The sequence below is a fragment of the Hippoglossus stenolepis genome, chromosome 12 (assembly GCF_022539355.2).
Source record: "Hippoglossus stenolepis isolate QCI-W04-F060 chromosome 12, HSTE1.2, whole genome shotgun sequence".
Lineage (NCBI taxonomy): Eukaryota > Metazoa > Chordata > Actinopteri > Pleuronectiformes > Pleuronectidae > Hippoglossus > Hippoglossus stenolepis.
Window position 1 is genome coordinate 13,739,426 of NC_061494.1, and position 15,935 is coordinate 13,755,360.

A 15,935-nucleotide genomic window follows, 5' to 3' on the forward strand; every position below is an offset into this window, starting at 1 on the left:
AAGTAGACCAACAATAATGTAAAAAAACAGACATGGCCTGATGTAGGTCATAAAATGTCCTGGGATTAACAAAAGGGTTTTTTAAAGGTATGTTTTAAAAAGTGATGTGAAAGGTGTCACTGATTCAGTCACTGGTGTAAACAAGCAAAAGTAACATAGCGAGGAGTCTACCCGACAGCAACACAGTGGGATGTCTGTATAAAAGGGATTTCTATCTTTGACGCCTCTATCCACACCACAGTTTTCTCTCTGTCCCTCTCCTCTTGCTGCTCTTCCCTCCATCTTCAGTGCTACCTGTCCACTCCCAGAGCACCACACTCACTACCTCACCGCTCCAAGTGCCAGATCCGTCCTGACAGAGCAGACAGGGTGTAGAGGCCATTGTTTTAACAGCCATTACTGCGATAGGTGCTGACAGCTATAGTGCCCGTGTATTCCCCCTCCTTCCTCTGACTGTGTCTCAGTGTGTGTCTCAGTGTGTGTGTGTGTGTGTGTGTGTGTGTGTGTGTGTGTGTGTGTGTGTGTGTGGCAACCCTCCAATTAGGACACGGTGGAGAAGTGACATTTAAACAAGGAGAGAGATGAACACGGTGGAATTTGTTGTGATGTTTTAAAAATGCAATTTATTTCAGAATCAGACCGATGGCCAGTATGAAGACAGACGTGTTCTCCCTTTATGTTTGCCTGGTATTCATTTGGTCCCTAACTAAAGTAACAGCAGACAGAAAACATTTCAAAATTACATTATAAAACAACACCTTAATCTGACAAGAGGAGCAATTATGCAAAAAGCTGCAAAGATGTAAGTTACACAAAGATCAGCTGCAAGATTACTCAAGAGTTTTGCCCTTTTACCTTAATGTTATCATAAATTCATAAAAAAATTTCATAAAAAAGAGGCAAATTCCTCTACTGGCAAAGGGAAAGGAGTCAACCTTTTTAGCAGGTTTTTCCACTTAAAAAAATTAAATTGCCCAAACTCTCACCAAGACCCATGAATTATTCCCCATAGGAAATTGGGAAAAAAATCTCCCAGACTGACTGAATTCATGCCAACATTTAACAGGTTCTTTCTTGACCCATGTCCCATCCCTCTACCTAATTTAGAAGAAATCTGTTTGGTAGTTTTCGAGTAATCCTGCTGACAAACATGACAAACAAACAGGGGCACACACACAACCTCCTTGACGCATGTAATGTGGTGGCTGTAGCTTAGCATGAGCTTGAATCCATCTTATCTCTTTGTTTTAATTAAATATGGTGCGTTTGCGTCTGTAGTTGCTTTGTTTCGCGGTTATAAAGCGACAGAATGCAGCCGCAGCAACTGGCGTCATGATAAAAAAAAGCAACATAGCTCAAGATAAAGGCCGGATCCACAGTAATTATTGCACCTTAAACATGGGGGTTTACGCGTCAATCTTTCTGGCTCGTTTAAATTTGGGCAGCAGCCAGATGGAAGACATAATAGACGGCTGCAATTATGAGAAGATTGTGAAATGGGATTATTGGATAATGCTTCTCATACAGTAGAGCTGTCGTTCCCAGTAAGATGGAGTTGTTTTCATTGCAGCAGAGGGATAAAAGCAATGGGGGATTACAGTGCTGCATATCTGCACATTTGTTTTGTTCCATTACCATGAAGACTTTGTTTATTTTTGCTCTCTACACCGCAAGGCTCGTGACGTGGGTTTTCAGGTAAATGAGATTTCTTACCGAGGACAGAGTAGCGACAGAGTGCATCTCCCCCGTGGGCTTAATGTTTCCTGTGGTAAAGAGCCATGTCTTGTAAGATCTGTCCGTTTCAGAGACAAGCAAGACTAACAAACTCCTTCCTGTGTTCTTGTTTTCAGCCTGAAGCAACACCAGCAGTAAAGCCACCGTGACAGGACACTCAGAAAAGCAGGAGAGATGAAGACGGCGATTACCGGAATAAACAAATTCAGAAAAGAGGACTCATGTCCGAGAAAGTAGTTATGAGAAAGTAGTGCCGAGTAACTTCATTGTATGTGTGTGTTTGTAAGTGTGTGTGTGTGGGGGTATCATGAGCATCCATGCCTGCATCTGCGGTGTGCATTTGCGGGTCATTGTGAGTGTGTTTATTTCTACCTTTGATCTAAAAATATATCTCCGAGATTTATTCAGCACCCAAGTGTTTGATACGAGTTCTCAACAAGACAGCCACGGCCGTCAGAGGAGCTGCGGCTGCCATGAAAGTCCTGTGTGAACCACAATCCTAAAAATTCTACTGATGTCGGTGCGTTGCCCAGAGCGGTGATAACCATTACAATGATCGTCATAGAGCAGCAGTTACACTAACTCCGTAACTAACCGTTCCCAAAGTGCTCCGACAGTGATCCACGTCTCAACACGGCCGTTTTACATGCACTTCCTACAGAGCGGCGCTGATGGTGACACGCGCATGGCTCACTCTCAGACCACTTGAGACCAACTCAGGCCCAGACGTTTGAATCCAAGGACAAGAAAAGCCCCAATGACCTCAGACATTACAGATTGCATGAAGTATTTTTGGTTTTAAATCTTGTGTTGTCTGTAAAAGTAGCATTAATTTGTTTAGTTTTTTCAGATGGTGAGTGTGTCATTTTGAAATCCATCTTTTCATGTTCCAAATAATCAGAAACCTGCGTGGCTCGGTTGCGGTGCAGACGACCCTGGAGAAAAGCAGCACAAAGACTTTTTAGCTCCTGCTCTGAAGTGAACTTCTTTGTCAATCATGTACAGATGAAAACATTCCCACGGCACTGAAAACTGATGTCAGATGCAGTTCAAAGGTGATATTAACGCCTCTCTGTTGAGAGTCGTGTAGATAATATTTTTTTATTTTTCTGTTGCAATAGCCTGAGGAGAAAAAAAAAAAAAATACTCCATTCCATGTAGCAGAAAACGAACAATAAATCCGGGGTGTGATTCAGTGCATGCTAAATCAAAAACTTTGCATTTACTTGCCTTTTTTTAAATCCTACTGCTTGCGCGTTTTGGCAAAAGCGCTGCTTTCTAGAGATAGCTTGGTAATGCATTTCTGCACATGAACAAAGAGGTCATCTTTTACTACGGAGAGGCTTCTTTTCAACTTCTTAATTTATTCATCAAAAAAACGAAACCTTTTGATGCCTAGGAATTAGACCAGTCACCGCTGTTTAAAAACGCCTCCATCTGTAGAGTCAGAGCGTCTGTGAAGTGAGTTTTAACAATGGTTTGTAGCAGCGCAAGATTTTCAGAGAGCAGATACGCTCCAGTTTCCTGTGCTGGCACTGAGATCGGCACTGAGCTGCGTTTCTCTACACGGACAGAGAAACACAGCGCTCAATACTAAGCTATGCTCTGTCAGCTCTTATTGGTTCAAGCTCTTTTTCTTCCTCTATAAACACATTAAAAACATTTTTATTTTTTTTGCTTTGTTCATTTCACGGTTAGGAGAGTGAACTACGAACGACCTGATTTGAAACCGTTTCTTCCCTCTGCAGACATTTGGATGAGTAATTGTTTTTTTATGCAATCGCGCTGTAGTATTAACAACCATAGCAATGTGTTTTTGAAGTGAAATTGTTTTACAAAGCAAAAAAAAAAAAGTGGTTTGTGTAAATAAGCAGCGGCGGCAGGCAATGTTTGTGTTTTCAGAAGAAGTTTTGTATTTATATAGTGTTTATCTGCTACGGTAGAAAAGGAGAGTGAACTTCTTATGGATATTTATATTGAAAAATACAAATATGTTGGCACTAAAATGAGAATGTCTTTTGGAGGGTGGGTTTTTGTTTTGAATGGATGAGCATCAGTGAAAATGAACCGAGGAGCGAGTGATGACGGGCCAAATTCTAGCGTCTGCAGAAAACACTGCTGTTTTCGTGAAGACATCCACCATCATCACAAAGATCTTCTCCTCAGAGGAACTGTTTTGCCAGCGGATTCATTAGAAAGCAAGAACGGCGACAGGACTGCAGACTGTTGGATTTTAACAAGACGTCTAAAAATTACCAACCCCGATGTCGCCGGTAATGCCATGAAGAAAAAGAAAAAAATATCTAAAAACAAGGAGTCGTTTGGCATTTTCTCTTTGCATCATGACTGTTTGGATGACTAATTACACGGACTCTCTCCAGCACTGGTGCATTCACAATAGAAGCGGTGTCTGTGTGTGTTGATATCACAGTCAGGGGATGAGTGTGCCATGAGTCACATATTTTAGCAGATGTTACATAATATATGACAGAGATGCATCTATGGGTAGGAATTGTGTGATACGATGCTTGTGGGTGGGTGTCTGTGTATGTGAAGCTGTCAGCTGCACTGGCAGTGGGAGCCTCGCTGTGAGCTGTGTACTGTGAGCACATTTGTAAACACACCTGATGATGAATACAACCAAGATGACAACTATATCTATTTTCTCTTGCAAAAATCCAGACCTGTGTTTTTCTTTTTCTGTCCGTCTGTGTCACCACGTAGATAAAGAGGGAGAATTTGCTTTTAATGGCAGTGGTCATCTGTTACTAAACATAACTAGTTTAGAAGTGAAAGGACAAATAAGGGATACCAAGGGTACGAAATGTGGACAACGTCATGCTGTGAAATATACAAAACTGCAAAAAAAAATAGTGGTACTTTTTTATTTCTAATGATAATTATAATTTCTATATTAACAATTGAATGAAAAGTGCCCATAACGCATTACCGATGTCAGAACACTTAAAAAATATAGAATATAAAGCTTCACAAGCAGAGGCATTACTAGACATGTGCTACTATTGAATGTGTGAGCTGGACGTTTTAACAGTCATTTATTGTTTAAATTGTTAAAAAAACAAGATGAATCAAGATCGGTCTCAATCAGCGCAGCAGATGACCGACATAGATTGATAATATCATAGATTTGCTTTGCAGTGTATGAAAAAACCTAAGTTTTACAAGTTAAGCTGCGTGTGCATGCACTTTACAATTTGAGCCCGTTCTTGACCAGATTTCTGGTATGACTCATTTCAGAGTTGGACCAAATTTCTGCCTTAATTCCCTAAACATGGCACTTTTTTTTTGTCACGGCGCCTGCGTGAAATGGCAAAAACTAGTCAAAGTGAAACCAGGGCATAGCAACACGACACGTCATATGGACCAAAAACGATGGTCCAACAGAATACCTGCCTGTTTGACATTTCCTCCTCCTCCTATGAGAGGCAGTGTGTTTCTCTCTTATTAGCATCGTGAAAGCAAACAAACTTTGACTTCTTCTTCGACAATAACCAGAACAGACTGGAGGGGCTGACGTGTAAGTGCAGTGTGAAAGGAGAAGAGCTTGGGGTTTCAATCGTTAGCAGTTTCCTTGTACAACAACACCTCTAAAATTGCACAGTGTACGCCAAGCTTTAGGGGAAATAGAGACATTATAAAACCTCTTCATTATTCATATATTCTGAAGATTTCATTAGAAATGTTATTTACTTCACTATTTCTAATTGACAGTCTATGTGATGTTTCTAAAAAACATAACTATATACTGGTATATTTGTAACAAGTTAAAAACACTAAGATATCTGATGTGTCTTTCTGGCTGTTGCCTCAGGCTTCGGCTCAAAATCCCTATCAGCAACCTACAGGTTCACAACTCACACAGAGTAAAGCAGCAGAACACTGGAGTGCTTCATACACACTCATAATACAGACTTTCACCATGGTGACAACTCATCACTAATTCATACAGAAAAGTAGGAGACATGTGAAAAGCAAAGAGCGTTGAGGTGGGAACTGAACTGTGGGTGGGTGTGTGTGTGTTCCTGTACTTATCCCTTTGTGGGGACCACTTTAAGCATAGACCCAACAGAGTGCAGACGTTTTGACCGGTCCTCACTTTTTCAATGGACTGTTTGAGGGTTTATACTTGGTTTTAGGGTTAGGGTTAGAATAAGGTTTAGGTTAAGGATTTAGTTTGGATGATTAAGGTTAGGGTAATGGGCTGGGGAATGTATTATGTGTATCCTCACAAAGATTTAAGTACAAATGTGTGTGTGTGTGTTGTTCTGTGAACCCTGTGTTGACCTGGAGACTTGCGTTGAATATAAAAAGTGGATGAAAAAGGGTGATGGAGAACTTCTCAAACTTAAGTTTCCTCTGTAACATTGGTGTTTCTTCTTGAAAATGAAAGAGAGAGGCAGAAAGTCACGCACACACGGACACACACATGCGCACACCTTCGTTAACATCTTGCTGAAATAAATGAGGATAATAACCCACTAACTTCCAACATGAGCACAGTTACACTGAGCAGCATGAGATCTCCGCAATAGAGCAAAATGTTTATCTGCTTTCCTGTAATATTCTTGAGTGGAAACTAGAGACGGCCCAATAACAACCAGCATCAGAAATGCCCCAGATTCTGCGGAAATGGCTGGGCAGGGCATCGGCGAGTATGCTAATGGTTGAAGATTAAAGAATATTTAATTTCTTCTTCGCTCGTCCAAAACGTCAGCAGCCTACTGTTCAACTTTTGTAAATGCAGTGGTGTTGGATCGGTATCAGGCGATACGCAATGTCCAGAAATGTGAATCAGCATCGGGAAGGGATAAATCGTATCCGAACATCTCTAGTGAAAACCAAACTATTCACATGGAACAGTTGCTTGTATCCTAATGTGAAGTTCACCAAATCAGACATTGACGTTTCTTTCTTTCCGTTGCTGCAGGATCCGAGTCACAACCACCATCACCGACCTACAGGTCCACACCTCGTATAGATGTATGGTAAATGCATAAAAAACAAGTGCAGTGAAGGGAAGAGAGAGCAGCAGGAGGCAGAGGAAATCGGTGCCAACAGGAGATGCTGTGCACTCTTAATGGGCCACTGTAGTCAACAGGAGATGAGCTAAATAAAACATTAAAGCCAGTATTATGTCATTTCCACCGCGCCTTCCAACCTCTGCCTACCATAAGTCAGTGGGTGTGAGGCTACTAGGCCACTGCTCCACTTAGCTCACGGTAAGGTATGATATCTTGGCTCATCCATATTCATGACCCTATCACTGTAACCCCACATTCTGCTGGGATGCGTTTCTGCAAAGGTAATGTCTCTACAGTAGGTGCAGTTAACAACTGGGCTCCTTGAACTCATTCTTTTGAAACGTTCGCATGCGCGGCCTCGCTGTGGAGTTCACACCGAATTAGCTGCGATAAGTGATTGTGTAATCATCCCACAAACACACACGAAGGAGAATCCGTAAATCACAGTAATTGTACCGAGAGAGCGAGTAGATTGGATGTTACAGTTTCCTGTGTGTGACCCTCGCACAACCGCATCATTATGAGAAGCATTTGTTGAAAATGTCAGCGAGGAGATTCGTCTTCAGCTGACATTTTAAAAAGGACGTAAGGGGGCACAGGGGTCGCACAAAGCTAAATCTCTTCCACAGGAGATAGTGTGTTGTGATGATTTCATACTGTTCGGCACGGTCTCTAAATGAGTACGAGACACTTATAAATACTGACTCACCCCTCCTTACAACTGGTAAATGAACAAACAGGAACGGCTTTGAGAGGAGAAACAACACAGGCTGTTCAATGTTCTAAACTTCTCTATGATTCAATTGTGCTTTCATTTAGTAGAATAACAACAATGTGTGCGTGTGTGTGTGTGTGTGTGTGATGGAAAAGGTTACAGCAGAGTGGATGTAGAGAGAGATTCATTTCGAAAAACAAAAAACCTCTTACACTGATCACAAAGAACAAAGAGACAACAAGCACAGCACAATGTCTCTTTTTGTCTCGTTACCAGGGGCGTACAGTAAAACATCCGGGGCTGAGCCCAGAGCCCAGAGTTATGTATCATAACAATACATCATGATATATGTTTAGAGAAACACAAAATACCCTACAAAATAGCCATTTATTGGTCCAAACTATATGCATATACATATATAACCAAGAAGTAAACCTTGATATTTGGCACCAGTATATTGATAATGGTATTTCATGAGTCAGAACATCGATATGTTGCAGTATTGATATTTTGTCCCGCCCCTACTTAATAAATAAATACACAGTTCTAAGATTGAAGGACAAAAGACGTATAGTTTAGGCTTCCCTCCCTTCACCTGTCACATGTTGTGTCTTCTCGCTCCTAAGCCGACTGTCACACAACAGTGGGGATTTGGCCGCAGACAGTCCCAGTAGCGACGAGTTTCCACCGCGCCGCTCTGCTCCGTGCAGCAGGCTGTTCATTGTCAGAGGCTGTCAAAGCTTCACTGTCAGAAATCATTGTCGCCATCACAATATTCAGCCCCACAGCCCCTGCTGGCATTTGAGGCAGTGGATCGCAAGCTGCCGGGTGGTGACACAAGCAGCTGCAGACGCATATGCAGCAGTGAATGCATCTTAGTTCCCAAACGAACATCATCTTATTAACACAAAGTCATGATCGGAATCTTCCTTCACGATTTTGTTGAGACTATCCAAATTTGAACCAGACTGTGGACAATTTATTGCATTGAGGACACTGGCAGATATCATGCATCTGAAACAACACTAGATCGTCAATGACATAGAATGTGTCCACCTCAGTCACCTCTTTCAAAGGATGTCATGTTTTTATCTGCATTTGTGTGTGTGTGTTGTTGAGCAGAATTGCACAAAAAAACTACTGAACCGATCTCAATGAGATTTTGTGGCGGGACGGGGAATGACTCGCGTAAGAGGCCATTCGATTTTGAAGCACATCTTGGTTTTGAATATTGGAACTTTTCACTTTCTCTAACACGGTGAGAGCTTTAGCCTTGACGGAGGTATGCGCTCTCTGGACACCCTTCAATTGATTTGTCTCCTTTTTTACAGTTCAGAAATTAACAAGCTCCAAGTTAATAAAATGTTGGTATATTAAAATAAACTGACAATTTTGGTTGATTATTTTTAGAGCCCGTCCAATTTTTTAACAGAAGTCGCTAAAAATCTGCCAATTTCTCAAACATATTCGTATCTGCCGTTGTTTGCCCACATAAAAAACAAGTTCAAGTTCAACATAATTGTTTTTATGCTTTCTTTTTATTTATAGTCATTTAAAATAAAGTTTATGTTTAAACTGTAAAATATCAAGCCTCAATTATTAATAACGACATCGTAGGATTCATTTAAAAAATGTATATTGGCCAATATTTCATTGTTTTACTTCCTATTATTGATGTTATAAAAAATGTTGCAAATTGCATTCAGTAATAAAAACAATCCCATTCTTCTCATTAAGACTTTATAGCTTCAGGATGGTTTTCAGGAACATCCCTGATCGTGTCAGTTCAGCTGAGTTCGAGGTCAAATAAAAACATTAAAAATGAGTAAAATAACACTTATATTGTTCAACAGTGTGAACGTGGCCATCCCTGTAGTACATTTTCATACTATCTGCTTCTGTGACCGAGGCCAGTGGTTACGTAATAATGAAATTAAACCATGAGTAACCCTGGCAGATTACTCCAGTATTTTTAACCTTGTTTTAGGCTACAAACAACGAGGCCGTAGCTCCAGTCAAGCAGACACAGTTTGGCTTCTGCTATAATCCAAATCTGTCTCTTGCCGTTTTTCCAAATGAGGGAGCTTTGCCAAGTGCCAAACACTCTTTCGGTAAAAAGCCTTTTGCTGTTTATGCTCCACGGCCGAAGATTTAATTAAAACTCTGATCCGACACGTTCGTTGTTTCAGCCCCTGACTGCACCAACGTACAGAGGGGAGTGTGTGTGTGTGTGTGTGTGTGTGTGTGTGTGTGTGTGTGTGTGTGTGTGTGTGTGTGCGCGCACTTACAGGTGGGCGTATATGTAAATTTATATCTGTGTGCATTTATGTTTGAGAGATTTATGTGAGTGTTTTAGCAAATAGTGTTTTATGGTGTGAATGAAACCAAAAAGATTCATTACACCTAAAATCTATTTCACCATCTGGAGACATTCACGGGCAAATCAATCAAAAACAGTCATTCAATTTAAATAAAATGGTTTCTCTTCACAAACTGCCGGCAGGTTGACACTTAATTTAAAAACATGACATTTAATTTGGGATTTATCTGATGTAGTTGCTCTATTGCCCCATTTTGTAGAAGCAACATTCCCACGTAAAGTGGATTGGGAGTGTGAAGGGATGTGAAAGGGATGTCCCACAATCTCTACACTGTTCTAAACTAGGCTACACATAAACTGGGCCAGTGAGGCAACATTTGGCCTAATACCGTATGTATCTGGGCCTCAGCTCAGGAGGGGGACAGAGAACGCATTAAGTCTATCTGTCCGCTGACGGCTACATCTGATGCTTCCCCCCTCTGCGACTGCTGTCATCTCAACATCCTGCTCCTTTCCTGCACAGCACACCCCAAACCACCGATCTAAATCTGTAACCATGCACACAAACACATGCACGGACAGCCCGTCTGCAGCTGGAATTGGGTTGTCAAAGCTAACAGGTAGCTAATCTGCTGCTTTTTTCCCCCTCTCCTGTCAACCAACTGCCCTTCATGTCCATTTGTAATGAAGAATCAATAGCTACCACTGCTGAGGCCAATGTGCATCGGCCTTATGTCTGTGAATGTAAAGGAGAAAATCGAAGTTGTGATGGAATTCAACGTCAACATTTTCTATAGGTCTCATCTCCTGTGCAACAAATCCAGACTCTACTATTCTGTACATACCACTTACTAATCTTTATATTATAAATTATGGAAGATGTGTGTTAGGATCTGTGCTTTGAATTACACTTCTTTCAAAAATATCATGTTTTTGAGTCTTGATGATGTTGTATCTGAAATACTCAGCGCTGTGTGCAGCCTGTCTTAATTTTTCAACAACAAGCCGCTGCTCCATTTCCAGTCTTAATTGAATCTTGAGAGAATAGCATCAATCAACAGCAGACTCTAGAGCCTGAGTATGCATATAAGCATGTCTTTAAGTGTGCTTCATTCTGTCAATTTTCTAGTGTTGGCACAATAAATGCTAAAATGTCCAGCTTGAATTGGTACACGGCTTCGAATGTTGAACATCCTATTTTTGAAAAAAAAAATTGTTTAACTTTTTTAAATTTGACACATGCAAGATCTACCTAATATATCTAATTAAGATCATATCACTACTATCAGCCTACTCTGACTCACTGGATGTGGACTGTGGGTATAAGCCAAATCGAAATGAGTCTTTTAATTTTCTTTTAGGTTCTGTGCAGATATTTAGTGATTGTTTTGGCAGTGCTTGCCAAAACGTAATGTCTTGAGTGCCAATGTAAATGCAACATGCCAATGCAACATTTGCAAATGTTCCACCGTAACAACCCCCACCCCCATACTATTTTGCAGAGGCACTGTTTGTTGCATTGCCCAAGACAGTTGTGATTGGTTGAAGAAATGCCTCAGCCTTTATTACTACAATAGCAGTGTGATTATGGGTGCAGCCAGACCACTGCCGCCAAAGCGCTGAGGAGATACATAACTCTTTGCTGCAGATCATGTCTAATGTCAGAGAAATCAAACGTAAAAAAACTGATCCTTGAGCGGAAACAACAAGAAATATAATGTCTCAATTAAAAGTTTCAGCTAAGCAGAAAATTACCTTACATGAAGGAACACAGACCGAACCGAAGGCGAGCTCAGTAACAGAACACGACTGCAACTTTTGAATGTATCAGCATAAAGGGAGCGTGTTAGAGAAAGAGAGAAAAGGACAATGCTCATGCATAGAAAGAGAACGTCTAGTTGTATAAGTATAATTTGAAAACCTCTTATTTTCAAAAGCTTTTAACACTTTTTTACGAACAAATATGGTGCACTCAATAAGAAGTCAGATAGTGGCATATTTTCTCTTGTTTTCAATTTTGCATCACAACATAAATTGAATATAAATATTTGATGTTGTGGATCAGGACTGTGAATTAAAGCAGAACGTGTGCACTTTAACCAAAGACTAGTATAATTAAATTTGACGTACAGAGCCATTGGAATAAAAACGGTGTCATTGTCTCTACTCCTTTAATGGGCATTTTTACCACGACTGCAGCAACAGCTTGGTTTTATTTTCTCGTTCTTTATTTTTGCGTCTTTGTATTGACTGTTTTGAAAGGTGCTATATGAATAAATGTATTTTTAAAAAGCCATTCTATGAAGCATAGGGTAGAGTCCATAAAAGATTTAGTAAAATAAATCATTGCAGTAAGTCAGTGTGACGCCCTATACTATGTGGCCCATATGTTTAAGGTCTTAAAAGTTGCATGAAATGAATAATTAAAGAGTAAAATGGATGAACCCTACTCACCTCCTCTAACGATACACAACCCCTCTCCTGTTTGAAGGAGAATATCAATGGGTCTTGGCCTTAATCAGTCACTGTTGTGTAAGTGAACAGGATGAAGGGATGAGTATAATACAGAGCCATTACAACACTAAAATGCACTTAGCCTTCATTAGAGAAGGAGAAAGTGGGAATGAGTGCCTGCAGAGCAAACTCGTCTTCTGTGCTGTTGAATGTAAAAGGCCGGGGAGTTAACTGGGGCTGCGGAGCGATATATAATCTTTTAGGTCACAAACCAGAGGGCGGCTGTCATCACAGCCACTGTGGGGTGAAAAACACTGCGAGGGTTTGAATGGGCGGCTAATATATCTCAGATCCCAAGGGGGGATGATGCCATTCGTCCTAAAAATCGGCGACCGTTTTGACGTCCGTGCGAGGCAGTTGACAGTTTGCACATGTGACTCACAAGCGTCGCGTCGCGCATGTCAGCACCACAAACCAAAACAAAGATGAGGATTCTATTTGGGACTTTATTAGGCAGGAAGTCTGCAAAATATCTTCTTTCAAAAATAATGGCAAATGATATCTGAGAACTTGTCCATGCACTGGCACACACATACTGTCACCACTGCACACACATGCACACACAAACACACACTCTCTATGACAGGTGCCCCTCTTTCTTAGTAAAAAGATCCTCAGAGACCAAATCCGACCGCGTCAGCTTAGAGGTATTATGGCAACCTCACTGTTCAAAGCTCCAGCAAGGTCACTCCCACCTTGAACAGCAGCTGCACTAACATTAAAGTAAGTCTCATTTGTCACGTATTCTAAATCCTCTTGTGACACAAAAGAGCACTCATGTAATTCTCTTTTAAAATTTGTACAATGGCGATCGTCACTGACAGCATGTTGATGTGATTAGATCGTATTTCCAGCACACAAATGACTAATGGCAGGTATGTTTGGCCAGTCAGGTCTTTCATTTAAAAGATAACCGTTTGTCAGGGAGCAGTAAACAGATGCATTAATCTGGATAGAAAACACGTCCTCTAATCTACTTCCCAGTCCAAACCTGCTTAAGAGGCTGATCACAGAATTGTGGGAAATGGCATCACTGCTGAATGCGTGACAGGTGACAGAGAGACACGGAAGTCAGATGGATGGACGTGGACAGCAGCGAGCCGCCAGTGATTGGGCCAGTTGTCCTGCGGGCACCAACAGTAGCCGAAAGCGAGCCTGCGAAGGGAGAAGGAAAGTATGTTTTCGCATTTCGTTCTCGGGCCACACGCCGGTTTTCTATTAGAGGACAGATGACACGCTTCACACCCTGCATACCACAGATATCACTCAGCAAAGCCTTCACCTCCTCCTCCTCCCTCCTCTACCTCACCTCTCCATCTGGCTACTGCCTCATCCTAATTTTACCCCCTGCCCACCACCGCCGCCTATACACCACCCCCATACATGCATCCATACATAGTGTGTTTCTGTGTCTTCCTTTCCGGCAGTGAAGCTCCTGCCAGGTATATTAATGAAAGTAACCGGATTGTCGCCTGCAGGGAAGCAGCACAACTTTCAGTCAGTTCCCAGTTAATTTTACCTTAATTCAATCAGCAGCTGCCTGTCTCCCTGCACTGTGTGTGTGTGTGTGTGTGTGTGTGTGTGTGTGTGTGTGTGTGTGTGTGCGCGAGCGCATGGCAGAGCACAGGGTGTCTGAGTGCTTGTGTCTATGAGTTTGGACGCGTTTCTCTCCCTAAGCCATCTTACCAGCAGTTTGGCAGAAATTAGCGATAATCATATTAGCCGCTCTCCCTCCTCGCGTGCCGCGAGCATAAATATGGGACCGAATTAGCAGCAAGTTTCCTTCCCAGTTATCTCGCGGCCGTGATCGACTCTCCTGACAGACACAGCAGCTTAACTGAGACCTCTCTCAAAAGGTTGTGTAAGCGCTGAATTTTGACACTGGATTTTAATGCCACTGAATTGGCACTCAAGACATTTGAAATCTCCGATGAGATGACCTTGTCTGGGCCTGTCACCACAGCCAGCCGGTAATGACATGAAGATGTCAAAGGTGACGAGACAGCGGCATTAACTCCGACACGCTGCCATACATTGCTATGAGGGATCAGAACCCTCGTGAGGATAATGTGGCCCAGAGAAATGGGCGTCACATATTTCAGTCAGTCACAGGTCACCAACACATCCACACAGCATACCATTGTCTCACCATGGTCCTTCACCCTGTGGCCTTGGATTACTGTGTGCGTGTGTGTTTGTGTGTGTGTGTGCATAACTGAGGGAGTTCACAGCTTGCCACAGATTAGAAGCACAAGCAGGTCTCCCCTTATTTATTCTCCGCTGACAGTGACCTTGATGCGCAGCCTCCACACTGTCTCCGCCTCCGAGGTGTGAATGCCAGCGCTGTCGAGCACACACACTCCTCACCGTCCCCCAGCGCCACCTTAGGGATCATTCTAACGAGCTCCGTTTTGGCGTTATGGGACAAAAGACTGTCTGTAATACTGTTCTGCACCGGGGCAGCCATCACGATGTGAAAAAAGAAAGTGATAGCAACTTCAGTTCAGCTGTTCCGTAGATGAGCCAAGAAAAAAAAATTTGTGTAGTACGACAATGGCACTCAGAAGAACACATACCTTCACCAAGGCCCAACAGTCCCCTTGACCTCAATCCAGCTGCACCAAATTGTACTCACTAAAAAACTCTAACTCTAAAAAACCTAAATATGGCTTGAAATTATCGAAAAACAACCATCTATGTTATAGAGAGTGAACTAAATGTTCCTGGGTCAAGATTCGCTCGATTATTTAATGGGTTGTTCCTTGACCAGGGGCATTCATGTCAGTACTAAGGAAGAATCACGGTTTGATATCAAGTCCAGCGCGCTGCAGATAAACATTTCCCTTATCTGTCCACTTTTAACTGAAGTTTAATTTGTTGTGTCCTTTATGACTCAGAGTTTTGCTGCCAAAAGATGTTCGGAGAGACTTGGCATTAAAGCAATGTTCATGGATCTGCAGCAACAGTGAGATAGTTGTGCCAGCTGTTTGCAGTCCAGGCATACTGAAAAACAAGCTTTCAGGGAATTAGTGGTCACACTGGCATAAAACGCACATGCACGCACACACACACACACACACACACACACACACACCCACACAGAGAGAAACACTCCTCACAGCAAAGTCTGAGACACTCAAAGAGGATTAACTGTTGCAGTGTCAGACCTGCTTCCCTTTTCCCTGAACTTTCTACAATCTCACACATGAACACACACAAATCTCACGCATGCTCACACACACACACACACACGCACTATAAACTGCATCTTAAAGGTGGTCGATCAAACATTTAATTTTCCTCCAGTGCTGACAAAGGCCTCTCACTGGAGAACAGAGACAAGCTGCTTTTATCGACTGGCATCCAGAGGGCCACAGCAGCTATAATAGCAGCAATGAGTGACTGGCCCAGTCAATAGACTTTCTATTAGCAGACTGCTCCCTCAGCCCCATGCCAGCACGCACACACGGAGAGTGAGAGAGAGAGAGAGCAAGAGAGAGAGAAGGGAAGAGAGACTTGGGAGCTGTATGAAGGTCAGGAAGGAGCAGCGGAAGCCCTGAGGGAAATACGTTGTGTGAGAGAGAGAGGACCAGGAGTGAATCAATAGGAG

The 15,935-nt window shown here is 42.2% G+C and overlaps 1 protein-coding gene and 1 long non-coding RNA gene across 3 annotated transcripts in view; one reads left to right on the plus strand and one right to left on the minus strand.

Moving 5' to 3' along the window:
- Window positions 1–6,099, plus strand: part of zgc:171482 (zinc finger protein) — a 53,229-nt gene extending 47,130 nt beyond the window's left edge. For both annotated transcript variants that reach the window (XM_035172003.2, XM_035172004.2), the window contains exon 7: window positions 1,851–6,099. In XM_035172003.2, coding sequence (XP_035027894.1) covers window positions 1,851–1,872 — 22 coding nt within the window. In that variant the 3' untranslated portion in view covers window positions 1,873–6,099. The remainder of the gene's footprint in view (window positions 1–1,850) is intronic.
- LOC118118737 overlaps window positions 1–15,935 on the minus strand; it is a 149,784-nt gene that overhangs the window by 114,902 nt on the left and 18,947 nt on the right. The gene's annotated exons all lie outside the window — the stretch shown is intronic.